At 52.7% G+C, this 26597-nt stretch overlaps 1 protein-coding gene across 11 annotated transcripts; it reads right to left on the bottom strand.

Annotated features, from left to right (window-relative positions):
• Positions 1–1617: 1617 nt before the first annotated feature.
• Positions 1618–25914, bottom strand: ST6GALNAC6 (ST6 N-acetylgalactosaminide alpha-2,6-sialyltransferase 6). 11 transcript variants are annotated; one of them, XM_012458077.3, is made up of 8 exons: positions 25733–25831; positions 25576–25624; positions 13484–13538; positions 11820–11910; positions 10117–10296; positions 6511–6917; positions 2606–2713; positions 1618–1910 (listed from the first exon to the last, which is right to left on the bottom strand). In XM_012458077.3, the coding sequence occupies exons 3-8, from the start codon at positions 13507–13509 to the stop codon at positions 1721–1723; spliced, it is 1002 nt and encodes a 333-aa protein (XP_012313500.1). In that variant the 5' UTR covers positions 13510–13538; positions 25576–25624; positions 25733–25831; the 3' UTR covers positions 1618–1720. The 11 variants fall into 11 exon arrangements, with proteins under 11 accessions (XP_012313500.1, XP_012313505.1, XP_012313501.1 ...); XM_012458082.2 differs by lacking the exon at positions 13484–13538 and having other exon boundaries at positions 25733–25914; XM_012458078.3 differs by lacking the exon at positions 25576–25624 and having other exon boundaries at positions 25733–25914.
• Between the last annotated feature and the right edge of the window lie 683 nt (positions 25915–26597).

The raw sequence follows: 26597 nt of genomic DNA, 5'->3' as shown, positions 1-26597 counted from the left end.
CCCTGCTCCAACTCTTCCCCCAGCTTCTGTGGGAATTCTTCCTAGTGCACCACCACGGGGCTCCTCCCTCCCTGGAATCCGAGCTCCTTGAGGGCAGTGTCTGGTCTACTTTTGCCCTTGAAGGAATTGGGGCTCTCAGAGGTGAAGTGACTTGCCCAAGGTCAAACAGGCAGGGTGAGGTGGGGACAGGAAAAGCCAAGTGGGCCTGGCTCCACACCCCCACATCCCTAGAGCTCCCAGGTCTCCACCCAAGCTGCACAATATACAACTCACTGGCCACTGGCTGCTGAAAACGCTGAGGATGGCTTTACTGAGAGCCCCCGACTGGAGGACATGGTTCTGAGGCCGCAAGCAGCGCTGGCCCAGAGGGCTGCACTAGACCCAGGAAACACAGCACATGAAGCCAGAGCATAGGTGTGTTTATTCCTGTACAAATCATTATAAAACCAAGTCTGGGGCAGTCGCTGCCCCTACCCATCACCCCAGTGTGCAATGGCTAGCTGCTGGCCTCCTCTGTCTGATCCCTCCAGCCTCACAGCCTCCTCCTGAAGCCTTTCTCTTTCAGGCTCCAGAAGAGCAGAAGACAAACACATTCCACTGAAGCCCAGCTTTAATAAAGTGCCTGATACAGAGCCAGAGGACAGAACCCAGGTGACACAGCTCACGGCAGCCATCCCAGGACGACAGGGGGTCAGGGGAGACCCTTGGAAGCCCCCAGTGGCTCCAGACAAAGGGACAGCCCCAAAGGCACCTCCAACAGTTGGAAAACCTCCCTGCTGGAGGGCAGAAAAGGAGACCTGACCCTTTAAGACCAAACTAATGGCAGCTGGCTGAGGGGCTAAGAAAACAGCTTAAGGTTTGTCCTATTCCCTTCAGAGTCCCCCGACCCTGGAGGAGTTTGCGCAAAAATACCCTAAAGTTTTCCAGGAGGTGGAGAAGGTCACCCCAGACACCCTAAAGAGCTGAGCCTCCCAGCAAGGGATAATGGCTGGGGGTGGGGGCCCACATGGGAAGGACAGACCCGAGGGTGCTTGCAGGGGAGGTGGAAAGGGTTTCAGACTCCACACTGGAAACTGGCGTGGGCAGAAGGGTACCAGAGAGGGGAAAGGGTTTGTCCAAGGTCACTCAGAGCAAAGCCAAGACCTGGACGCCAGCCTCCCACTTCTGGGACCTCCCTACCACCCCCACAACCTCCACAACTCCGCAAATTCTCTGGCCCGGCCTCCAAACAGCTTCTACACCCACACAATCTCTCTTTCTGGTGCTAGGACTTGAGGGGGCAACACCAAGTTCTCAGCTCCTTAGGACAGGACCCCATTGTCCCAGCCGAGTGGGGAGTGATTGGGGGGGTCCATTCCTGGGGCTCTGAACCAAGGCCTCATGGGAAAGGACATGTCCTTAGCCTCAGATTGACTCAGAAATACCCCTCTACCCTGATTGACTGTGCTCAGACCCTGACTGCACAAGAAAGACACCCCTGATTAATCACATAGACTCCCAAATCCCTGATTGGCCAACGGATTCCCCAGGCCCTGATTGGCTGGAGAATACATCCTCCTCAAGGCCCTGATTGGCTGAAGAATACATCTTCCTCAAGGCCCTGATTGGCTGGGAGACACTCCAGTGAGCCTTGATTGGCCAGAAAATGATCTCTGGCCCAGCGGCTGGGCGGAGGCCGCATCTCCTCTGACCCTCATGAGGTCCCACAGGCTAGGTTGGCCTAGGTCCAGGAGGGGTGGGAGAAGGTGATGCCGTACAGCTGGGCCCACGACGAGAAGACTCTCTTCTCGGTGATGAAGCGGTGGTGGTTGCCCTTGCGGCTGTGCTCATTCTGGATGTAGGTGACACACTCATCCGGCCCCTTGGGCTCGTAGTAGTGGTAGGGCATGCGCTGGAGGCGGGGCCGCTGGCTGGGACAGAGAAGATGGGCGTCATCAGGCCAGGGTAGGCACTGGCAGGATCTTTGCCCTGTCAGCCCCTCACCTGCCGTAGGACCTCAAAGGGAGAAATCCTCATGCCTCTTGGGGCCTTAGTTTCCCCATCAGTAAAATAAGTGCAGGGTACATTAGGTTTGTAACCACCAAACTTTTTTTTTTTTTTTTTTAATGCAGTGGCACTTTTTCCTTTCCCCAAGAGGGCGGCAGTGTAGAGCAGTGGTGAGGGCTGTGGGCACTGGAGCCTGGCCCCTCTTCCTGCTGTTTGGGGACCTCCAGCTACTCATAAACATCCTTCTCAGTTTTTCTCATTTAATAAATGGAAAGAATAACAGTCCTTATCCCTTAAGGTTGCTGTGAAGAGTAAGTGAGCTAATACATGTAGCCATGCTTTGTACCTGGTCAGTATTCAGTAAAGTATAACTGTCCCCTAGTGGGCTTTTCATGTAATGCTACTACTAATAGTTATTAATAAATAAACTCTGGCTGAGCTTGGAGTGGAGGCCCCTGAGGAAGCAGAAGAAGCCTACATTCCTGCAGAACAGTTTAAAAACAATGAAGCAGAGTCCCTCAAAGGCACCTCCAGCCAAGGTTTCCAGGCCCCCACCAGCTCCATCCTGCAGCCAGTGCCTGGGTGTTGTCCTGGGAGGGCACCGGCAAGGAGGGCTCACCTGCAGTAGTTGGGGGGGACCATGCCATAGACGTGCACGTGGTCACACAACTCCACCGCGATCACCATGGTAAACCAGCCTGTGCTCAACCACGAATGAGACTTCTCCCTGGGGACAGAGAGGGGTCATGATGAGGGCACATGCCAGCAGAGATGGGGGCAGGTGACCCAGGGTCACCCACATGGAGTTCCCTGGAACTTCCCCCATCCACCCATTGGGGCCCCATCCCCACCTCAGTTACCCCAAGTCCAGCCTCACTGTGGGAGCATGGCATGTGGAAGAGGGCTGTCCAGGCAGAGGTAAGGGGTGTGGAGGGAGCTCCCTTGAGGAGAAGAACGGAAACACGGCATGCTGGGAATGAATTGTCTCCTGGGGAGCCGGGTCACAGTTGGGCAGGCTGAGTGGCTATGACCACAGAGTATGCTAAAAACAGCTGTGCTAATGCTAGAAGCAAACTCCTAAGGGGAGACTAATCAGATGAGTTCCTGCTGGAGTGACTGCAGTTCAGAGCAAGGCCTGGAGGAGTAGCCCAGAACCAAGAGCTGTGCTCACACTACAGTGGCCACTAGCCATGTGTGATTGAGATGGGCTGTACGTGTAAATACACACTGCATTTTCTTAGGTAGTGTGGAAAAAAGAATGGATGCCAGGTGTAGCAGCTCATGCCCGTAATCCCAGGACTTCAGGACCAGGCTGGGAAACATAGTGAGTCCAAAAAATTAAAACTTAGCCAGGTGTGGTGGCATGTGCCTGTGGCCTCAGCTACCTGGGAGGCTGAGGTGAGAGGATTGCTTAAGTCCAGAAGGTTGAGGCTGCAGTGATCTGTGATCATGGCATTGCACTCCAACCTGGGTGACAGAGCAAGACTTTATCTCAAAAACAAAAACAAAATCCTCTGGCAAAATTGACAAAGAAAAAACAGAAGACATAAATCATCAATATCAGGAATAAAAGAGAGACAATCACCACCGAAGACCCTATAGACATTAGAAGGAGAATAAGAAAATTCACAAACAACCACATACAGACATTGGACAACTTAGATAGAATGGACCAATTCCCTAAAACCCATAAACGACCATAACTTACACAAGATGAAATAGACAACCTGAATACCCTGTAATTAGTAAAGAAATTGAATTCACAGCTTAAAATCTTCTGAAAAAGAACTCTCTGGGCCCAGATACTGTCACTGGCAAATTCTACCAAATACTTCAAGAGAAATAAGCACAATTCTACACAGTCTCTTCCAGAAAATAGAAGAGGGAACATTTCCCGATTCATTTTCTGAGACCAGCATGTCCCTGAGGCAAAAACCAAGCAAAGACAGTACTAAAAAAACCTCTCATGAACACGCACACAAAACTCCAGTCTGGGCCACAGAGCAAGACTTTGTCTCAAAAAAAAAATAAGTAAATAAAATAAAAAATAAATACATACATTCCAAACAAGTGAGTGTGGAACAGGGTGTGTTCCAAATAAAAATAAATAAATAGGCCAGGCATGGTGGCTCATGCCTATTAGTAATCCAAGCACTTTGGAGGCCAAGGCGGGCGGATCACCTGAGGTTGGGAGTTCAAGACCAGTCTGACCAACATGGTAAAACCCCGTCTTAAAAAAAAAAAAAATTTAAAAAATTAAAAAATAAATAAATAAATAAAACTTTATGTTTTATTCCAGAAGTACAGAGCTGATTCAGTATTCAAAAATCTTAGCCTGGGCAACACAGCAAAACCCAGTCACTACTAAAAATACAAAAATTAGCCAGGCATGGTGTTGCATGCCTGTACTCCCAGCTACTAGAGAGGCTGACATGAGAGGATCACTTGAGCCTGAGAGGTGGAGGCTGCAGTGAGCCATAAACATGCCACTGCATTCCAGCCTGGGTCTCAGAGCAAGACCCTGTCTCAAACAAAACAAAACAAAAACAAGCAGTCAATATAATCCACCATATTAATAGTCTTAAGAAAAACCACATGATCATATAAATTGCTGCAGAAAAACATTTCATAAAATTCAATATCCTGTACCAATAACAATTCTCAGCAAACTAGTAAGAGAAGAGAACTTCCTCAACCTGCTAAAAGGTAGCTACAAAACACCTGTAACTAAAATCATACATCATGATGAAAGACGGGATACTTTCTCCCAATACTTTCTCCCTAAGACTAGGATCAAGGCAAGGAAGTCCGCTCTCACCATTTCCAACACAATTCAACATTGTACTGAAAATCCTAGCCAGTGCAATAAAGCAAAAAGAAGAAACAGGCATACAAATCAGAAAGGAAGAAATAAAATTGTCTTTATTTGCATGCCACATGATTATCTGCATGGAAAATCTGAAAGAATCTACAAAAATCTCCGAGAACGCTGGGCACGTTGGCTCATGCTGTAATCCCAGCACTTTGGGAGGCAGAGGCGGGTGGATCACCTGAGGTCAGGAATTTAAGACCAGCCTGGCAAACATGGTGAAACCCCATCTCTACCAAAAATACAAAAATCAGCCAAGTGTGGTGGCGCACGCCTGTGGTCCCAGCTGCTTGGGAGGCTGAGGCAGGAGAATAGCTTGAACCTGGGAGGCGGAAGTGCAACGAGCTGAGATCGTGTCACTGCACTGCAGCCTGGGCAACAGAGCAAGACTCTGTCTCAAAAACAAAACAAACAAACAAACAAAAAATCTCCTAGAACCAATAAGTGACTTTAGGAAGGTTACAGGATACAAGGTCAACACACAAAAATCTTTCTTTTTGAGGCAGAGTCTCTCCTTGTCACCCAGGCTGGAGTGCAATCTCTGCTTACTGCAACCTCTGCTTCGCGGGTTCAAGCAATCCTCCTGCCTCAGCCTCCTGAATAGCTGGGATTACATGTGCATGTCACCATGACCAGCTAATTTTTTGTATCTTTAGTAGAGACAGGATTTCACCCTGTTGGCCAGGCTGGTCTTGAACTCCTGACTTCGTGATCCATCCGCCTCAGCCTCCCAAAGTGCTGGGATTAAGGCATGAACTACTGCAGCCGGCCACAAAAATCAATTTCTGTATGCCGTTTCTATATATTAGCAATTAACAATTGGGAACAAAAAATATTAATACCATTTATAATAGCCTCAAAAAGTTTTAAATATTTAGGTAGAAATCTAAGAAAATACGTGTTAAGAGCTAAGTTGAACACATTAGGTCAAAAAAAAATTAAAGTTGCTTTCACTACTTTTTTCCTTAAAGTGATGTAAGATGTAGTCTCACTCTGTCACCCTGGCTGGTGTGCAGTGGCATCATCATGGCTCACTGCAGCCTCGACCTCCTGGGCTCAAGTGATCTTCCTGCCTCAGCCTCTTGAGTAGCTAGGACTACAGGTGCAAGCCACCACATGCACCTATTCACTGATTTTTAAACGTGATTACTATGAAAATAAATTACATATGTGGCTCACATAGATTTCTATTGGGCAGCACTGGCCTAGCTTTCCCAGGGAGATGAGTCACAGCAGGGCATGCTGGGAGTGATGTATCCCTGGAACAGAGCATGCCAGGAGCGACTATGGGCAGACATGCTGGGAACAGACAAGACTTTACATTGTGTACACTATGGGGAGCTTCTCTCAGAAAGATGCTAGGAGTGACTATGCAACCTCAGAGCAGAGCATGCTGGGTGGAAGCCCTTGTGCCCTCAGAGCAAGGTATGGCAGGAGGAAGCTCTCTTGGGCAAACCAGGTCATGCAGAGCATGTTGGAAAAGATCCATATGAACAGCTGGACATGACGAGAACTCTCCTAGGAGGCCCAATCAGAGGACAGCAGGACCTGACCATCCCCTCAGAGCAGTGCATGCTGGGAGCAACAGGCCTCAGGACAGAGCATGCTGAGAGGGAGCACAGGGCTGGCCAGAGGGGCAGGCGGGAGGCTGGTACCTGTCCTTGCCCGTCTCACCCCGGAAGAGGTCGTCAAATTGGCGCATGCGGCCGGGAGAGACGGCATATGCTTCCATGTTGGGGAACGCCAGGCCCGCCCGCTGGATCACACGCACGAGGCTGCCCTGGGGCTTCTGCATCTTGCTCGGGGGCCCCCAGAAGATGAACACGGTTTCAGGGGTCCTGTTGACGAACTCCTGGGGCCTCCGCAGCACGCGGAACACACTGGAATGGGCCACTACGCGGTAGGTGGTCTTGTTGCCCACATCGGCTGAGTAGCCCGTGGTGGGCGCATCATTCATGCGGATTGTACACTCAGCCTGCTCAATCTCAGGGCCCAGCTTGGTGCCCAGCAGGTGGCTGGAGCTGCTGACAATCACACATTGGTGGCACCGAGAGGGCAGCGTCTGGGGGACAAGGAAAGTCAACATTATTATGGCCATTCCGTGCTGGGGCCTGTGCTCCATACATCCAGGTCTCCAGGACCCAGGAATTGTTATGCCCATTTTAAAGACAGGGAAACTCGAGGCCCATTCACTGAACATTCAGCACACATTGATAGCAAGCTGGCTAATGGCCAAGTCACGGGGCAGAGCAAGGAGCAGAACAAACCAGGCTTCTGCCTTCAAGAAACATGTGGGGATACAGACCAGAATGCACATGATACATGCCAGGAAAAAAAGGGAAATAGGGCCAAATGGCTGGGTGCAGTGACTCACACCTATAATCCCAGCACTTTGGGAGGCCGAAGCAGGCGGATCACTTGAGTTCAGGAGTTCGAGACCAGCCTGGCCAATATGGTGAAACCCTGTCTCTACCAAAAAATACAAAAATTAGCCTGGTGTGGTGGCGTGTGCATGTAATCACAGCTACTTGGGAGGCTGAGGCACAAGAATTGCTTGAACCGGGAGGCAGAGGTTGCAGTGAGCCTAGATCGTGCCGCTGCATTCAAGCCTGGACAACAGAGCAAGACTGTGTCGAAAAAAAGAAAGGAAAGAAGAAACAAAGAAAAGAAAAAAAAAAGGAAAGGAAAGAGGAAAAAGCAAAGGAAAGGTTTAAAAAGGAGAGGAAAGAAGAGAAAGGTAGGGGAGGGGAAAAGGGGGGGGGAGCAATTCGAGGGGAGGGGAGGAGAAATAGGGGCAAGTGACCCAACAGTGACTGCAGCTGGGGCTACTTTAGAAAGGTGGCCTGGAGTTGAAACCACTTTTGCCAAAAAATTGTAACAGTGAGAGGAATCTAACATAACTGACTCCATCCTGTTTCTGACTTCACAGTCTAACCACCCTTGCTCATTCCTGTGCATAGGCCAAGCTAACTACAAGAGGAATTTACTTTACAGTTTAACTCTGGAGCAAAGATGGTAACAGCCCCTTCCCAAAACGAAACTCCACTTTGCTTGGGGACTAAAACTATCTTTGTAAAATTAATAAAAGGCCACAAGGTAACAATTGAGATAGAGGCCTGGACTCTGCTAGGATACAGGTATAGTAAAATCATTTGTTTTACTTATGTCCTGCTCTTCCTGGATGCATGATTGCCTGCATATAGTCAGTTTGATAGAAGGTGGTCACTAATAATTGATTATCTCACCCCCTGTACACCTGTCTGTCAAGCTGTAGGCATAAACTATAACCAGTCATTATCTCTTAGCTTGCTTTTCTGCTAAGATGTAGCTATAGTTGAATTATAGATAGTCATTGTTTCTTAGTTTGCTTTTTAAAATATAGATAACGTCATTATTGTTTTTAACATAGATAACATCATTATTGTAAAACCTGAGTGTTTGAGATATTTTTCAGACCTTGCAATCTGGTGGACCAATGGATGCCAACCAGACCAGTGACCCATGGCTCCCACCCAGGAACTAACTCGGTGAGTGAAGACAGTTTCAACACTTCTATGATTTCATCCCCAACCATTCTCTAGTCTTCCTGCCTGCCAAACTATTCTTAAAAAACCCTAGCTTCCAAATTCTGGGGGAAGCAGATTTGAGAAATATCCCTCATCTCCTTTCTTGACTGGCCCTGCAATTATTAAAATCTTTCTCTGCTGCAACACCCACAGTCTCAGTGTATTGGCTTTTTCTGGGCAGCAGGCAAGAAGAAGCTGTCAGGTTGTAACAGAGAGGCCTCTCTGAGCTGAGATATGAAGGGTGAAGAACCACCTAGGGAAACATATTCAAGGCAGGAGAAACAGCCAGCACAAAGGCTCCAATGTGGAAATAAAGGTGGTGCACTGAAAACCAAAAGAAGGCCATTCAGTCGAGGCAGAGTCAACAAGTGGGAGAACAGAAGGTCATAAAGTGGAGAAGCACAGTGCCAGGATTTGAACCCAAGTCTAAGTGACCACAGATCCCCAGCTCTCCAAAGAGGACATCTTCCAAAGGTACCCATGACATTTCCACATCACCCAGAAACAAGAACCATCTTGTTATTAAGGAAGGTATGAAAGCCACTCTAGGCCTGTTTCTCCATGGCTGAAATGAATGGGTTGGAACCACATGCTCTCTGGGGTCTATTTCTTGCCCATGGAATTCCCATTCACCCTTTAAGGCTAAGCTCAAATGCCACCTCCTCCAAGTCAGCCTTCCCTGAGCCCTTACTCCAAGATCCACCAACACATCCCACGTACCTTGACTGGCGCTCCCACTTTTCTGAGCGCTAGTTTTTCTGGCTTCCTCTATGATGCTGGAAACACTGAAAGCCAGGCTCTGCCTCTCCTTTCCACATCACCCACACTCAAGCTGTCCCACCTTCATTCCTCTTTCAAGGGTTCTTAGGGTAAAGAAAGACTCACTTTGATGTAAATCTGTCTCCAAACACTTGCTAATGTGCCCTTTCCTAGTGAGGATGTGGCCAGAGCCCAGGCTCTACATTTTGCATGCAAAGGCCCTGAAGAAAATATAGGAGGGTCAGTGAGGAAGAAGAAAGAGATACTACAGGATGAACCCCAGAAATACAACCTGAATTTCATGGCTACCCAAGGCAAATGGAAGTCCCCAGGAATGACTTTTGGCCTCTTTGCAGCTACAACTTAGCAGGGGGTAGGAAAATACCATCTCCTTCCTTCCCTCGCTGTGTGGTCTTAGACAAGTGACTTCACCTCTCTGAGCCTTGGTTACTCAGTCTCATCAAGGGGGATAATAATGCTGCCCTCATAGGGCTTGTATGGGGATTACTGGTGATCAAAGTGCCTGGCACACACAGGCACTTGATAAAGGGCACACACACAAAAGCCGGTATTATTACTACTTTTGTGTTGTCAAATGTCCCAGTGTTCTGCTCTCAACCCTGTGTGGGCTCCCCAGCAGAGACAGAAAGCAGTGAAAACAATAACACATTTCCAAAAGGATTCTGATTCAGGAGATGGTAGGATATTAGCAATGAGTGTGGAGACTTGGAGAGAACTGAGGCCCAGAGAGGGGCAGGCACTTATCCAAGGTCACACAGCAAGCAAGGAGCTGAAATCACCGGAGGTAGGGCCTCGACTCCCAGGGTCCACCTTTCATTCAGGAAAGAAGGAAGTGGGGGAAGTGGTGATGCCGAGCAGTGGGGAGGAGCTGCCACCAGCCAGGTCCCAGGGAGCTCCCCAAAGTGGCTGCGCTACCTTGTTGCCGAGAATGGGGACATAGCCGTCAGTGATGCTCCACTTCTTGAGGTTGACAGGCCGGCGGCTACGGCCCCGCAGGGAGCCGTAATGGAAGACCTCATTGGCACTGTTGGAGCTGTAGAGGATGAGGATGGTGATGAGGGCAAACAGGATCACGAACACTGCTGACCGCTGTTCCTGGAGAGGGGAGAGGCCAGTGAGGGCCCAGCTGCCAGGAAGGCTCAGCACCCCAGCTCCTTGCCACCTACCATGCCTGGCTAACTCCTGTTTTTTGTTGCAGACCAGTCCAGGCACTACTTCCTCCAGGAAGGTCTCCTTCAGCTGCCTCAGTACCCCCATCACAACACTGATCACACAGCATTCAAACTGCCATCTCTCCAATTACACTGTAAGCTCTGGGACTAGGTCAGCCTTGCTCCCCACTTTATCCCAGATCCCAGGGCAGGGCCCGGAACACAGAAGGTTCTCAGGGAGGGTTTATTGCACTGGATTGAATGTGTCAGGATTCCCTACAGCTGCAACTAAGAGGGTGTCTAAAGACAGGTGGGACATCTGAGTGAGAGGGTCCAGGTCTTCTGCCAACAGTAACTCTCCAATGTATTGCCTCTAGCTCCAAGTTTATCCTTTTTGTCTGCTCTGTGGAAGTGGATCTGGGCCCTTTAAATATTTTCCCTTGTCAGTTAGCTGCATATTAAGCTTTGTGACTAGAAGGTGCTGGACAGACACTGCAGGAGGAAAAGCATTTGCTTCTTGGTTCTGGTGGGCTTGCTAGGGAGGCTCCTTCAGTGGACACAGCCTTTCCAGGAAGGGCATCTTAGCCACTGACCAGAGGCCAGGAGTGCCAGCAACTCGGGCACATTGCCTCTGGCTCATGCTGTGATCACAGCTTCTCTGAAGTCCAGCTCCCACAGCGCACTCAACCACCTGCAGCACCTGGAGGCTGGTGGCTTCCCCTCCCTAGGCCAGCTTCGTACTAGAGCCATCCAGTGGGCCATAGCTAGGCCTTCTTCAGCAAGGCCTGGAACTCAGCCTTTGTAGGGGCAGGGGATCTCCTTAGATGAACATCTGCTATTCCTGTATGCCTCAGAATTCCAATCCCTTGTTACTCCAGTGTCCTATTACAATCAATAATTTTTTGCATTAAACTTTTCCTGTGTAATCACTGTGTAGTTTCTTTCTCCTGATTAGAGACTCCATCCCATTTCCAAACCTCAGGCTCCACCAAGGCTGCAGTGGATCCTAGGGAAGGGGCATGCTGGGCCAGTCATGTAGTAGGTGCTCAGGAACGCATGAATGAATGAAAGAACGATGGGGAATCCTGACATTCTCAGGGTCACGTTCAGGCAGCATCACCTTTGACTCTGACCAGTGCACCCTCCCCCCATTTCCTGCTCACCTCCACCTGCCCACCCCTCTTTCCTGCACAGCACTCCACAGGCACCTCAGCTAGTCCCTGACCACCATAGACAGACCAGGGAGGGCAGAACTGACCCTGGGCCGAGGCACAGGCAGGAGCTTGCCCTAAGCCACTCAGATCAGTGGCCAAACCAAGGCTTAAACCTGGGCCTCCCAAGCACTAGTGGCTTCTTGAGGGGAGGGAGAGACTGGTGGTGGCCAGAATCTGAGATAGGTCCAAAGGAACCAGTTCCATAGAGGGAAGTAAGAGACTCAATGCGGATAAGAAATGAAGGGAGACTTACTTTGTTGCTACTCATTTCTCTCCTGCGTCTGCTGAGGGGTAGGTGTCGGCGTCCTGCAGGTGGCCCTGGGGACAGGGATGTGGGTTCACACCTGCAAGCCACCAGAAAGGGTTATTATGGCCTGGGGGTCCTCCTTTGGGTCCAGCAAGCCAAAGGCTACACCTTCTCTGCCCCCAACTAGCTCTTCTATGCACCCAGAACTTTAAGGATGAGGACTGTACCCATTTTGCAGATGGAGACACTGAGGGCCAGAAAGGGCAGGAATCTGACTGCAGTCCCACAGCCTGGTGGCAGCAGAGCTCTGCCCATTCTCCTCCCTGAGCAGGGGCCTTCCCACACCCAGGGAGCTGGCAGGGCCAAAGCTGGCTCCCCTGCTGGAGGACCTGACCTCCATGCAGCAGGAGCCCGCCCCATTAACACCTGCTCTAAACCCTGCCTTGGTTCTCTGTGGCGTCAGAATAAAGCAACACCCTTGTAGCCCCCAAACTCCTCTGCTCTTACTCCCTCTCAGGTTGGCTTGGAACGCCCTCCCTCCTACGGCCTCCTGACTCCCACTCATCCTCCAAGCCTCTCACGGACCAGGAACTCCCTTAGGTCCTTCCATCCCCCCAGGCTAAGAGCTGCCTGCAGGGTACAGCCCACCCAGGTCCTCACTCAGTTTCCCCTGTGCCTCCATAGCCATGGAGATGCAGGAATATCGCTGCATGAACGAATGCATTAACAAGTAGGATCTCTCTAAGGGCACAGACTCAAGTGTCAGAGGCTCGGTTCTAGTCCAGGCCCTGCAGTCTCTGCTAGGGCTGACTCCACATCTGTCAAATGGCTGTAATCACAGTCTCAGAGGTGGCTGGGGGGCCTCTGGAGACCTGGCAGTGAGGAGGCCGGCCCAGCTCTGCTCCGCACACCCCACCGCTCCCTCTCCCACCACCCAGGACCCAGCTCCTTTCCAGACTTCCACTTCCCCACCTGTGAAAGGGAAAAAGTACTGTGTCCAGACCACCTCCAGCAGACAGGCAGGGGGCAGGGCGGGCGGGAGTGCCGAGGGAGGAAACTGGGGCTGCCACTCTCTCCACCCGCTGACCTAGCCGCTGTTTACTCCTACAGGGCCACCAGGAATAGCCAGAGAATCTCAGGCCAGAGGAGGCTTGGCGCACACACCTAGCTCCTGGTTGGTTAGGTCCTGGCCCCGCCCCCTCTCCAGCCCCACCCCCTCCCCGTGGGAGCCCCCCTCGTCCTGAGCCCGGCTTCAAGTTTCTCCAGGGCCGGCCCCTCACAGCCAGTCAGGGAGGCCCGGACTCCCATCTAGTCCAGGCCTCGCGGTATACAGCAGAAGGGGCCTCATAAGAAGCGAGGAGCGGCTTGTTCTTGCCCTCACAGACCGTTAGAGCAAAAAACAGGAGTCCAGAATCCTGGGGTGGCCCCATGAACCCTGAGACCTCGACATTCAAGGCAACCACGGTTCCAGCCGCCTCTATCTTATAACGCGTGGCCACCCTTTCCTGAGGATGCCCCATACCCGCCCCCCACTTTCCCACCTTTGCCCGAGCTGTGCCCTCAGCCAGGACCACCGTCCCCCTGGTCCGCCCCGTCACAATCCTGCTCTGAGAAGGCCATGTCAGTGCAGCATGTCAGGTGCCACTGCGAATCCCGGTTTCACCACTTACTGGCTGGGGGGCCTCGAGCAAGCCATGTGACCTCTCTGAGCCTCAGTTTCCTCATCTGTGAAATGGGAACAATAAGAGTCGGTAACTTAGATTGTTGGAAGGATTCAAGCAGATGTGGCAAGGGGCACGAAGGGCTTGAAAATAATCCCACATTGGTCGGGCGCAGTGGCTCACGCCTGTAATCCCAGCACTTTGGGAGGCCAAGGCGGGCGGATCACGAGGTCAAGAGATCGAGACCATCCTGGCCAATATGGTAAAACCCCGTCTCTCCAAAAATACAAAACTTAGCTGGGCGTGGTGGCACGCACCTGTAGTCCCAACTACTCAGAAGGCTGAGGCAGGAGAATCAATCGCTTGAACCCAGAAGGCAGAGGTTGCAGTGAGCCGAGATCGTGCCATTGCACTGCAGCCTGGTGACAGAACGAGACGACTCCACATCAAAAAAAAAAAAAAAAGAGTGCTCCCACAATGCCAGAAGCCGTTAGTCTTGCGGTTACTCACTGCTCAAGGCCCGCCTCTCCAGTGTGTCAGTAAAACACTCCTACTCCCCTGACCCCAGACCAGCGACTTTCCCGGAATATCAAGGAATACGTGTGGGAATACGCTTTAAGCATCACCCACACACTGAATCCCGGCAATGCATGGTAGGCATTCTTGTTGCCCATTTCACAGATAAGGAGACTGAGGTTCAGAGAGGCAAAGCGCCTTGCGGGGCCGCCCAGAGCCAGCTTGGCAGCCTTGTTTACAGGCTCCTTACACGGAGCAGCCCAGGGCTGAGCCTGACTTCGTCTCCCTGGAGGATCCCCCTCGGCTGGAACGGGTGTGCGCCCAGGACGTGGCCCGACACCGGCACCGGGGCGGGGGTCTGAGGGTGCTGGCCTGTTGGGGAAAGGCTTGCTCAGGCTGGGGAGGTGGCAGACCCGCGCACTGGCCCCGGAGCATGGACTCAGCCCCCAAGGCTGGACGCGCAGGCGAGCTGAGCAGGAGCCGGTGGGGGCCACACCCTGCCCTCTGTTTGGGGGCTTTCCTTCTTCCAGCCCCGGGAGTCCTCCCGCAGGTCGGGAGGCACCCACGAGCCCGCGTGGGAGGAGGGCTCCAGGGAGAAGGGGGAGGGGGGCTCCTAATTCCGAGACGAGGCAGGACGCCAAGCCGTTGGGTCCACCTGGTGGGGGCTCACCCTGCGCGCCCCTGGCGCCAACCCCCTCCCCAACTCCTGCACTCCGGGGGTCCCGAGCCCTAACCCCAAAGAGGCAGGACCGCTGACGGGGTAGTCGGCGGCAGGAGGCCCAGCGGACCCCGCGACAGCCCCTGGGCGCGAGGACCGGGACCTCGGGGCGCGGCTACCGAGGGAAGAGGGGTCTAGGAGAGCCCCCGGGGGCCCCGCATCCATCCCCATCCCCGGCGATTCGCAATCTCCCCTCCTCGGCGTCCGCCGCCCCCGCCCCCGCCCCCGCGCGGCGCCAGCTCACCTCCGGCGGGGAGCGCCCGGCCCCCCGCGGCCCCCGAGCCCCCTCACATGGTGTCGGGAGCCGAGCGCCGGGGTCCGCGCTCCTCAGGCCGCCCAGGCCCCGCCGCACCCGCGGCCCGCCGGGTCCTAGCGCCGCCGTCCCAGGCCGGCCCCGGCCTGGGAGGTGGGCGGAGCCTCGGGGCCTCGGGTGGCTCCGCCCCCGGGAAGCGCGGGCGAGGAAGGGAAAGGGGAGGCGGAGCGGGTTTCTGCCGCCGCGAGAGCGCCTCGGTCGCCCCACTGGGCAGCCCGGGTTGACCACCAAAATACAACAGCCTTTCAGCTCCCTGTAGTGTGGATCGGGCCCACTTCTAGCTTTCTTTATTGCCACCACGACCCCAGATGGGGAAACTGTCTGGTTGAGGGCTTTTCGGCCCCGTCCCCCAGCCATGTGGAAAGGGCCTAATTCCCGATAAAGGAGGCCCTTCCTCCCCTGCAGGGAGGGTCCCTTATCTCACTCTACCCTGGCCCGACTCAAGACCAGCAACCTTCCCCCCCAGCAACTCACTAAACCAGTCACCATCCGCCCCATCAGCTCTCCCGTAACCTTCCGTCCCACTAGCTCCCGCCCGGCAGGCTTCCTGCCCAGCAACCAACCTAGCCAATTACTACCTGCTAGGTCAGCTCTTCCACCGCCCCTGGCCCTCTGTCCCTAGAAAGCCGACCGAACAAAGAAAGCGCGCGCGATTCCTCCCTGCCCGCTCGAGTCGCCCGGAGATCCCAATAAAGCCGATGCTGGTCACCACGCGTCTTGCCTTGTGTTGGTCGAGCGTCTGCCTGCCTCCGTGGGTCGGGGTCCCACCGTCGGGGTCGCACACCTGGTGCCGAAACCCGGGAGGTTCGGGCTGCTGGGCTGCCCGCGGCCCCCTCCCCCGGCGACCCCTCTGGATCCGGCTGTTCTGCACTCTGAGTAAGGTAGGATCGATTTTATTACTATTTTCCTGCCTTGCCTTTCCTTCCCCGTGGGGTGCACGGCAGTCCCTCCCAACCCCAACTCCACGGATCTCTCGCCAAGCGCCGGCCGGCCTGAGCACGATCCTCCAACCAGGCTCCAGGAGCCTTTTGGAAGCGCCGGACAGGGGACGCCCTCTCTGACTCTTCCTTTTTCCAATTCTCCGAGTATTTGTAGTGTTCGGGGGACGCCTCGTCCTACATTTACTCTTTCCGATTCTTCGAGTATTTGTAGTGTTTGGGGGACGCCTCTTCCTACATTTACTCGGTAGTTGGCAGGGAACCACTGCCGCGCCACCCATGGGGAACGCAGAGTCCAAAATACCCCTTAACACTCCTCTTGGGTGTTTGTTGCGAAATTTTTCCAAATTAGGATACTCGCAAACCTTAAGACAAAAGAAACTTATTTTCTTGTCTCAAGTGGCATGGCCTCAGTACCAGCTCGATAACCAGTCACATCGGCCCCCGACTGGTACTTTCGATTTCAACATCCTTCGTGATCTTGATAATTTCTGCCGCCGCACCGGCAAAGAGTGCGAGGTGCCTTATGTGCAGGCTTTTTGGGATCTCCGTACCCACCCGGACCTTTGCTCTGCTTGTTCCACACATCAGGTTCTCCTAGCCCAGGTTCCTTACTGTAAACCCTCCGCCATTTCCGCCACTGGGTACCTAACTATGCGGCCCTAGCCAAGCCTCTGTATCAGGCCGCATCTGTACGGGACCGCTCTCTTCCCAGGGCACGGTTACCCAGGCTTTTAGGACACTCCTCAAAGCTTTATGTACATCCACCATCCTGGCCTTACCCAATCCCAGCCTGCCCTTTCACCTGTACACGGATGAAAAGTCTCACACTGCAGTAGGAGTCCTAGCGCAGCCAGTCGGAAACACCCTCTTACCAGTGGCCTACCTCTCCAAACAACTCGACCCCACTGAAAGGGGATGGCAGCCATGCCTCCGCGCCCTGGCTGCGGCGGCTGCCCTCACCACTGAAGCTCTTAAAATCAATTTACAGCTTCCCCTTCAGGTGTTTTCCCCCCATAGGCTGACTGAACTTCTCACCCACCGGTCACTGCCACGTCTGGGGCCATCCAGAATCCAACTAATACACCTACTCTTCATTGAAAATCCCGACATCACTCTTTCACACTGCGTGGCCTTAAACCCGGCCACTCTCTTCCCCAGCCCCTCAGGACCTGCTCCAGACCACCATTGTCCTGAAATCCTGGCTGAGGCACAGTCCCCTCGCCCAGACCTACAGTCAACACCTTTGCCGACAGCCCTCACTCTGTTTGTCGACGGCAGCTCCATCCCGCATCCTTCTGGCCCCAAGACGGCTGCCTATTGCTGTAGTTACACAAACAGACATCATTGAAACTCATTCCCTTCCCTTGGGCACCACCTCACAACAGGCCAAACTAGTGGCCCTCATTCAGGCCCTAAAATGGGCCAGAGACAAAGAGGTTAACATCTACACAGACTCCAAATACGCCTTTCTCATCGCCCACTCCCATTGCATGATCTGGAAAGAACGAGGCTTCCTCGTTCTTTAGTGTTCTTTAGTGCCTTTCTGCACTAAAGGCACCCCTGTCTTAAATGGCAAACTTATTGCAAATCTCATTCAAGCTGTCCAACTCCCCAACAAAGTGGCAATCATCCACTGCAGGGGACACCAAACCACTGGCTCTGCAATAGCAGAAGGCAATGCCTTTGCTGACAGGGTGGCTAAGGACACTGCAAGGAATCACCCGCCCCCTGCCCATCTTTATTTCCTGTTCAAATCATACAGCCCACGTTACTCAGACCAAGAAAAACAATCCCTACAAAACACCCCAGGAATTGCCTTTAAAAATGAGTGGGCCTTTAAACACAACCTTCTCATTCTCCCAAAACAACAACGAACTCAAATAATCCAGGATATTCACAACTCTCTTCATATCGGGCCCAAGGCCCTGCTCCACTTCCTCAGTCCACTCCTACATCCAGACGGCCTCTCCCAAACCATTCATGAGGTCCATGCGAAATGCCTCACATGTGCCAGGATTAACCCTCGGGTCCTGCCACCCCCGCAAGCAACTCCACCAATTACGAGGGTTTCTTCCAGGCCAAGATTGGCAAATTGACTTCACTCACATGCCTAAACACAAGCAGTACCGATATCTTTTAACCATTGTTGATACCTTTTCAGGCTGGATTGAGGCTTACCCTACAGCGTCTGAGTCTGCAGAAACGGTAACCACTCATCTAATCCAGGACATTATACCCCGCTTCGGACTCCCAGCCACCATCCAGTCTGACAACGGTCCTGCCTTTGTCTCCAAGGTTACTAACGCTGTCTCTACTGCCCTAGGAATTCAGTGGAAGTTACACACCGCCTACCACCCACAATCCTCCAGTAAGGTAGAGCGGGCCAATGGCCTCATCAAAGAGCAGCTAACAAAGCTCATGCTAGAGCTTCGCCAGTCTTGGGTAACCTCGCTTCCCATTGCCCTCGCCCGACTAAGAGCAGCCCCTCGGGGCCCCTCACAGCTCAGCCCGTTTGAGCTGCTGTACGGCCGTCCTTTCCTGCTCTCAACCCCTCCACCTCCTGACGCCGCTCCCTTAGAAGGGTACCTCCCCTATTTTACCCTTCTCCGGAGTCTCCTCCGTGAACATGCTAACGCCTCTCTTCCCCAGCCTACCCAGCCATCTGAACAATCCCAAAAGTTCTCCCCTGGGGACTCGGTCCTTGTTAAATCCTTGTCCCCAAAACCTCTCACTCCAAGGTGGGAAGGCCCGTATACAGTCATCCTCACCACCCCTTCTGCCATAAAAATAGCTGAAGTCCCGTCCTGGATTCACCTTTCTCGGGTAAAAAAGGCTCTCCATGGACCCCCCTCATGTTGGAAGGCTGTTCCTACTGGCCCTCTGTCTGTCAAACTTACCAGGGCATAGTGGTCACACCCCTTACATATGGAGGTTCTACCTAACGGAAAACCATACCAAAACCTCCTTCATTTGTGACACTCCCCCATACAGCCACAATCGTCTTCTTACAACCTCTGATTGTCCCTCTACAGGATGCAGTGCTCCTATATATCAACTTTACTCGCTTTAACAATGTGCCTTCTGCCTCATGGGGACCCGGCTACCCTATTATATGCTTCTACCACAAGCAACCGGGCGACTGCAAAACGTCCTCATGGCACCAGTGCATAGGTTGTGTCTGGAGCTCATGCAATATAGACCCAGTCTCCCATCACCCTCGCTACCTCAACCCACAAAAGCCTTCGCGTATACAAGTCATCAATAAGGGAGGTAGCGACTTTGAGTACTCTCTAAAAATACCTGACCCCTGGGACAGTCGTTGGACCTCCCCCCAAAAGGTATCAGTATATAACACCCCTGGTACCTCCTATCCGTCTTCCCATCTGTACATATGGCGAACGTATGAACGCACAGTACACGTAGTCCATACCGCCATAAAACAACAGGAACAAGCCTTAACCACTCACCTGCAGCCACAGTCATCCCCGTTTTCCTGGCTGACTTTCTTGAGGGAAGGACTTAAGGTTGCTAATGCCTCCGGACTAACTAACCTCACCTCATGTTTCATGTGTGCCGTATTAGGCCAAACCCCTTTCGTCGCTGTCCCCTATCCCATCCCTCCAAACACCCACACCTCGGCCTCTACCCCTCCCTTCTCTCCCATCAAGGAAGTAAATCTCTACACTCCACCTGAGTTAACACAGTTGCCAGTATGCTACTCCTTAGGCCAAAACTTCACTGGCTGTAACAGAACTTTTCCAGTAACTACCAACTTAACTGCTCCACAAGGAACGTTCTTTTGGTGTAATAACACCTTGTCAAAAACCCTCCACAAGGGCCAACCATCAACCCTTTTATGCCTCCCAGTAACCCTCGTCCCCCGATTAACTGTCTACTCACCGGCAGAATACCAAATGCTCCAAGTGCCTCACCACCGTTCCCGGAGAGCTGCATTCCTGCCTTTAGCTGTAGGCCTATCCCTTGTCAGCTTGGCAGTAGCCGCAGGGTTGGGAGGAGGAGCACTAGTCCAAACTCACTCCGGAATAACCCAACTTGCCTCTCAATTACAGGCTGCCATTGAAAACTCTGCTGAATCCCTTGCATCCCTCCAAAGACAAATCACCTCTGTTGCTCAGGTTGCATTACAGAATCGAAGGGCCCTAGACCTACTCACCGCGGGACAAGGAGGCACCTGCATCTTCTTGCAAGAAGAGTGCTGCTACTACATTAATGAATCTGGCCTGGTAGAAACCAGAATCGAAAACCTACAAAAAATCAAAACCAACCTACAAAATCAAAAATTTTCAGCTGATGCCACGGCGTGGTGGTCTTCCTCTATGTATACCCTCTTATCCCCGCTAATCGGGCCCCTGGTAATCATCTGTTTGCACCTGCTCATTGCTCCTTGTTTCTTACAGTTCTTACAGCGGCGCTTCCAAGAACTCACGCGAGTCACCATCCACCAAATGATGCTCCAGCCCATGTCTGATCGGCCAGAATATCGCTACACACCTCTCCAGACATCCTAACTCCTACCCCAACCCCACGTCGCCCCAAAGTCAGCAGGAAGTAGCCAGAAGGACGACCGCCACCCTTTTCCTCTTTAAGGAGTTGGGAATGTCTGGTTGAGGGCTTTTCGGCCCCGTCCCCCAGCCATGTGGAAAGGGCCTAATTCCCGATAAAGGAGACCCTTCCTCCCCTGCAGGGAGGGTCCCTTATCTCACTCTACCCTGGCCCGACTCAAGACCAGCAACCTTCCCGCCCAGCAACTCACTAAACCAGTCACCATCCGCCCCATCAGCTCTCCCGTAACCTTCCGTCCCACTAGCTCCCGCCCGGCAGGCTTCCTGCCCAGCAACCAACCTAGCCAATTACTACCTGCTAGGTCAGCTCTTCCACCGCCCCTGGCCCTCTGTCCCTAGAAAGCCGACCGAACAAAGAAAGCGCGCGGGATTCCTCCCTGCCCGCTCGAGTCGTCTGGAGATCCCAATAAAGCCGATGCTGGTCACCATGCGTCTTGCCTTGTGTTGGTCGAGCGTCTGCCTGCCTCCGTGGGTCGGGGTCCCACCGTCGGGGTCGCACAGAAACTGAGTTCCGGAGCACGGTGTGCTTGGACTCCGTTGAGTTTCTCCCTGGGCTTCCCACTGAGGGCCTCCAGCTCCCTGCCCTGAGCCTTGCACCTTGCAGTCACCCTGGGTGAACTCAGGGTTCACCCTCAGATTCAAGTCCAGCCCTGCCATCCGCCAGCTGTGCTGCCTTGGCGCATAAGTTCCCTTCTTCTTGCCGCTGGAAAATAGGGAGAACAACTTCACAGAGCTGGGAAAATTTAAGTTCCTTCTTGGAACAGGGCATTCATGACATCACTCTGTGTCATAAGGGAAAATAACCTAAGTAGCCATTGCTAGGGGACGGCCTAAGTTAAGGCACAGCCTGCCGAAGTGCACGAGGAGGCTGTTAAAATAAATGATGCAGGTCCCTATGCCTTGGTAGGAAAGGATGACCAGGATATTTACGTGAAAAAAGCATATCATATCGGCTCTCAGGATAATAAAAAAAAGCAAGTTAAAGAACTGCCAGCCCGGCGCGGTGCCTCAGGCCTGTAATCCCAGAACTTTGGGAGGCCGAGAAGCGTGGATCACCTGAGGTCAAGAGTTCAAGACCAGCTTGGCCCACATGGTGAATCACTCACCCCTGTCTCTACTAAAAATACATAAATTAGCTGGGTGTGGTCTCAGGCGCCTGTAATCCCAGGTACTCCGGAGGCTGAGGCAGAGTCGCTTGAGGCGGAGATTGCAGTGAGCCGAAATCAGTCCATTGCACTCCAGCCAGGGCAACAAGAGTGAAACAACGTCTAAAAAAAAAAAGAAACTGCCTTGGAAACAAAGTTGTAAACATTTGCATTCCATGGCTGAGTAAACATGCCCTAGAGAAATTCTTGCAGATGTGCCCAAGGAGGTTCATAGCAGCATTGCTTGAAATAATACAAATATCAGGGAAAAGCCCACATGTCCATCAACAGGAGAATGGAATTGTTTTACACCATGGAAGGTCCTCACTGTGAAATAATACATAGCAGGGTAAAATGAACAAGCTACAATTACATGGATGAATCTTAGAGACACAAGGAGTGAAAAAGACACATCTGGGAAGATGAGTAAAAACTACACAATATATTGTTTAAGCATACAGTAGGCAGTAGCCCACCTCACAGCCAAGGACAGGAGACAGCTTTTGTCTCTTTTAGTGATTATAGTTTTAAAAGCAAAAGTCAGCAGGGTGCACTGCTCATGCCTATAATCCCAGCACTTTGGGAGGGGAGGCGGGTGGATCACTTGAGATCAGGAATTCAGTACCAGCCTGGCCAACATGGTGAAACTCCATCTCTACTAAAAATACAAATAAATTAGCCAGGTGTGGTGGCGCATGCCTGTAATCCCAGCTACTTGGAAGGCCAAGGCAGGAGAATCCCTTGAACCTGGGAGGCGGGAGGCAGAGGTTGCAGTGAGCCAAGATCCTGCCACTGCACTCCAGCCTGGGCGACAGAGCGAGACTCTGTCTCAAAAAAAAAAAATAAAATAAATAAAAGCAAAAGTCAAGAACAATGGGGGAGGAATCGAAGTGGTATGCAAGTTATAGTAACTGGTCTTCAAGTGGGGACTGAGTTCAAGAGGTTCATAATATTTTTATACTTTATAACTTTGTTTTCTTTCTTTCTTTTTAATTAGATGGAGTTTCACTCTTGTTGCCCAGGCTGCAGTGCAATGGCATGATCTTGACTCACCCAAACCTTCCGCCTCCCAGGTTCAAGAGATTCTCCTGTCTCCCAAGTACCTGGGATTACAGACATGCGCCACCACGCCTGGCTAATTTTGTATTTTTAGTAGAGACAGGGTTTCTCCATGTTGGTCAGGCTGGTCTCAAACTCCCGACCTCAGGTGATCTGCCCGCCTCAGCCTCCCAAAGTGCTGGGATTACAGGTGTGGACCACTGTGCCCAGCCTATAACTTTCAAATATGACACCGTATCACAATATTTTAAAAGATGCAAAAAAGAAATAAAACAAAATAAGGAAATGTCTTTTGCCTATCACAGTGATTAGTGTTTTTGTTTTTTGTTTGTTTGTTTTTTATTGAGATGGAGTCTTGCTCTGTCACCCAGGCTGGAGTGCAGTGGTGTGATCTTGGCTCACTGCAACCCCCACCTCACAGGTTCAAGCGATTCACCTGCCTCAGCCTCCTGAGTATTTGGGACTACAGGTGTGAGCCACCACGCCCGGCTAATGTTTTTGTATTTTTGGTAGAGACAGGGTTTCACCATGTTGGCCAGGCTGGTCTCAAACTCTTGACCTCAGGTGATCCGCCAGCCTCAGCCTCCCAAAGTGCTGGGATTACGAGCGTGAGCAACTGCGCCTGGCCAGTGATTAGTGTTAATAGTGGTTATTTCTGGAATGATGAGATCTGGGCTGCTTTTTTTTCTTTTACTTTAACTGTAAATTTCCAAAAATTTTAAGAAAATGGTCACGCAATTTTTTTTTTTTTGAGACGGAGTTTCGCTCTTGTTGCCCAGCCTGGAGTGCAATGGCGGTATCTCAGCTCACTGCAACCTCTGCTTCCCAGGTTCAAGGGATTCTCCTGCCTCAGCCTCCTGAGTAGCTGGGACTGTTACAGGCGTGTGCCACTACGTCCGGCTAATTTTGCATTTTTAGTAGAGACGGGGTTTCACTATGTTGGTCAGGCTGGCCTCAAACTCCTGACCTCAAACGATCCACCCCCTTGGCCTCCCAAAGTACTGGGATCACAGGCGTTAGCCACCGCACCAAGCCCACGCAATATTTTTAAATATTTTAAAACGTATTTTTTAATTTCTAAAAACAAACTGCAACATATAGCATACGTTTTTTGCTTGCTTTTTAAAAGCCATAACTATCCATGCATAGTAGTTGTAAATGCACACACACAGTGTCTGGAAGAATCCACAGGCCTACCCGCAGTTGATTCCCTATTAAAGTGAAGGTGGGGCGGGCAGGTTGGGTGCGACCTTCACTTTTCCCTTTATAAACTTCTAGGTTGTTTGCATTGTACTTATATGGGAAGTTAATAACACTTTGTTTCCAATTAAAACAAAGGTCAGCAGTCCCCCAGGGACCAGCCTCCAGGCCGTAAAGGCACTGCCCACCAGGCTGGGAGCGGGTGGCCCGCAAGGGTGGGTTTGAGGCTTCCTGCCCCCGGTGCCCACCTCCACCGGCTTCCTGAGCCTCCGACCAAGCCCCACCCATGGCCCTCCTAGGTCGCTGACCCCGCCCCACAGGCAACAGGATGGAAAACCACTGAGTGGGGTCAGGGTGGTCAGGTGGGAGGCCTGATGAACTTGACTTCTGAGGACTCAGAGGAGTGTCTCTAGCCCAAGGCCACCCAGGGGGTTGGGGGAGGTATCAGGGAAGGAAACATCCTGTCCCCAGCCCTTCTCACTAACCCAGGCCAGCGACCCGAACCAAACACCCAGAAGTGAGAAGGTGCTTCGGCCCCACTCCTGGACCGGAGGGGCCTGCCATGTCTCTGGGCACAGGCTCACTCCAGCAGGCTTTGCCAGGGCTGGCTTCCCTTCTTGGGCCCCAAGAACGACAATAACCGTCTCAATAACAGTAATAACAAGGATGAGAAACAGAGCAGCTTGCTCTGTGCCAGGCACTTTGCAAACACACCTCATTGAACCCTTAAGGTGGCCTATGAGTTGGGTACTGCGGTTAACCCCCTTTCCAGAGGAAGAAACAGGCTCAGAGAACACCCAGGTGGCAGGGCTGTTTCCACCAGGCCTTTCTGTTTAATAACCACAGACTTGTTCTACATGAAGTCTTAGGCCTGTGAGAGCCAGGCCAGGCCACACCAGGACATTCCTGCATGGTGGCTGTGGCCAGTCCTGGTGGTCCTCCCCCAAGCCCTTCCCCCATGGTCTGGGAGAGCTGGCCTCTGCTTCGGCCCTTCCTGCCCCAGGGGTAGGAGACCCCCATGTACTTCCCTGCTTCCTGACCCTTAGCAAACTTCTTTGAGCTGTTAGGATTTTTCCCTTCCGTGGTATTCTGGAAAGAGCCCTAAGAGATCCCCTCACCTGCCCCAGCTCCCAATTCACAGAAACCAAGATCACGGATCAGAGAGACTAGAATTTGCTCAAGACTCTGCAGCGGTCCTGGGCAGAGTCAGGCTGAGAGCCAGGCCTGGGGACTCCAGCCTCTCTCTCTCTGTGCTTTTGCCTAGGGGAGGGGCTGCTGGAGAGGAGAGGCCTGTGAGAGTGACGGGCAGGTGGGGGCCTGCACACCGCAGGTGCTCCACAGCCCAAGACCTGGGCTCCCGGCAGAGACACAGTGGGTATGGAACGAGGAAGTACTGTCTCTTCCCCAACAGAGGCTGGAGAGGGCCGAGGGGCCTAGATGACCCTAGATGCTGGGGCCCACCAGTCCCCTGAGGCCAGATGTTCCTGTCCTCACCTGGGTGTGAGGTTGTTTCATTTTGTTCCTTACAAGATGAAGGTATGTGAGCTGTGAGTGAGCTCCGAGCCTGGCCCCATGGCCCTTCTAAGGAAAGGGCCTCTTAGGACACCTCCAGGCTGTGAGGCTTACCTGGCTTCCCCTCTGGGCTTGGAGGAGGTAGGGAAGGTCTCCAGCCAGTCTGTTGAGGGGGCAAAGGAACCAGGGTGTGAAGAGGAAAACAGGTCCAAAGAGTGGCTGCAGGTCCAGTGATCCCCGGGGCTATGGCAGCTTCCTGCCCTGGGCTCACCTCAAGACAGCTACAGGGACTGCTGCGGCAAAAGCAGAGAGTCTTCAGTTTCCTGGTCAAGACAGCCTTCAGCAGACCCCGAACCAGCCACCAGACCTGTCAACGTTCATCTCCGACTGCCTGGAGGAAGTGGCTGATGCTTCGCTCCTGCCAGGTCACCACCCCCAGAAAGACTCACAGTTTGCGCCAACCCAGCAGTAAACACCCCACCCCTGAGGGCAGGGCCAGGACAGAGGAGCCTCTGCGTCCTGGGCCCAAGGGTTGGGTGAGCATTTTCCTAGGGGATGGAGGAGTAGGAGTAGGCAGCCTCCCCAGAGAGGGTGGAGTTCAGAATCAGCGGACCCTGGGCCTTGGACACCCAGGATGAGGCAGGGAGCATGGAGACAGCTGATGGGGCAGGGGCTTCCTGCCATATGTCGCCAACAAGGAAGGGCAGGGCCAGCCGAGGGCAGACAATGCCACAGAAAATGTTGGCTCCAAACCTCGAGTACCTGCTATGTCCTAAGCCTTGGGGACAGTCCACTGTCTCTGAATCCATGAGGTGGGGACTACTTTAACCTTTTACAGATGACAAAACTGACACCCAGAGAGGGGCACTAATCTGCCAGGTCTCCAACAGCAGGAAGTGGGGCCAGAAAGAAGCCAGGCCTTGACTCCAGGGCCCTCCCTCTGAGCCCAGAAACCTCCTTACCTATGCCTGACACCTGCTCAGAGCCCCTCGCTCTGTGCTGTGGTTTGCTGCCAGCCTGCTCCCTGCTTCGGGAGATCAGGGCTCTCCTCCCCCGTCCCATGCCTGCAGAACCTTCTGGGCCCGCCTGGCACTGGGCAGTGGTGATGGGGCGGGCAGCGCACAAAGGCAGTGCTG

This window comes from Aotus nancymaae, unplaced genomic scaffold (genome assembly GCF_030222135.1).
Source record: "Aotus nancymaae isolate 86718 unplaced genomic scaffold, 86718_ANA_hifiasm-v0.15.2.pri h1tg000003l, whole genome shotgun sequence".
Lineage (NCBI taxonomy): Eukaryota > Metazoa > Chordata > Mammalia > Primates > Aotidae > Aotus > Aotus nancymaae.
The sequence above is the reverse complement of the archived record's forward strand: the minus strand, read 5'-3'. Positions and strand labels throughout refer to the sequence as shown.